The 343-nt window shown below is 43.4% G+C and overlaps 1 protein-coding gene across 1 annotated transcript; it reads right to left on the bottom strand.

Annotated features, from left to right (window-relative positions):
* Positions 1 to 104: 104 nt before the first annotated feature.
* On the bottom strand, positions 105 to 249 carry LOC107125495 (basic phospholipase A2 B-like; the record flags this gene model as incomplete). Its single annotated transcript, XM_015428913.1, has 1 exon — positions 105 to 249. A coding segment is annotated over one exon (145 nt), but the record flags the coding sequence as incomplete, so codon positions are not given.
* Between the last annotated feature and the right edge of the window lie 94 nt (positions 250 to 343).

The raw sequence follows: 343 nt of genomic DNA, 5'->3' as shown, positions 1-343 counted from the left end.
CCCTTCTAAGTCAATTGAAGTCATTGAAACTTCTGGCTAGGTCTCTGAAACCTGCATGGATCTGTTCGACTTTGATGACTCATTTGGATAATTTGTCATCTTACCGATCAGTGGCATCCAGTGGTTCTCCTCTGCCACTGTGTCCACAGTAACATCCGTAGGCGATATAATTTGTTATGGCTGTTTTCCCAGTGACTTGTTTGATCATCTTCTGAAGATCTAAGAGACTGCCATCTGTTACGACCGCTCCTGGAAAACAGCAGGAAAGTGAATCTCAAACATTGTGCAGGTGACAGGAATCATCAAGTCTATTACATCACAAACTGCTTGCTACCAAGACCTC

The sequence above is a fragment of the Gekko japonicus genome, unplaced genomic scaffold (genome assembly GCF_001447785.1).
Source record: "Gekko japonicus isolate JY-2015 unplaced genomic scaffold, Gekko_japonicus_V1.1 scaffold119965, whole genome shotgun sequence".
NCBI classification, from domain to species: Eukaryota; Metazoa; Chordata; class Lepidosauria; order Squamata; family Gekkonidae; genus Gekko; species Gekko japonicus.
This window is presented reverse-complemented; position numbering and strand designations above follow the sequence as displayed.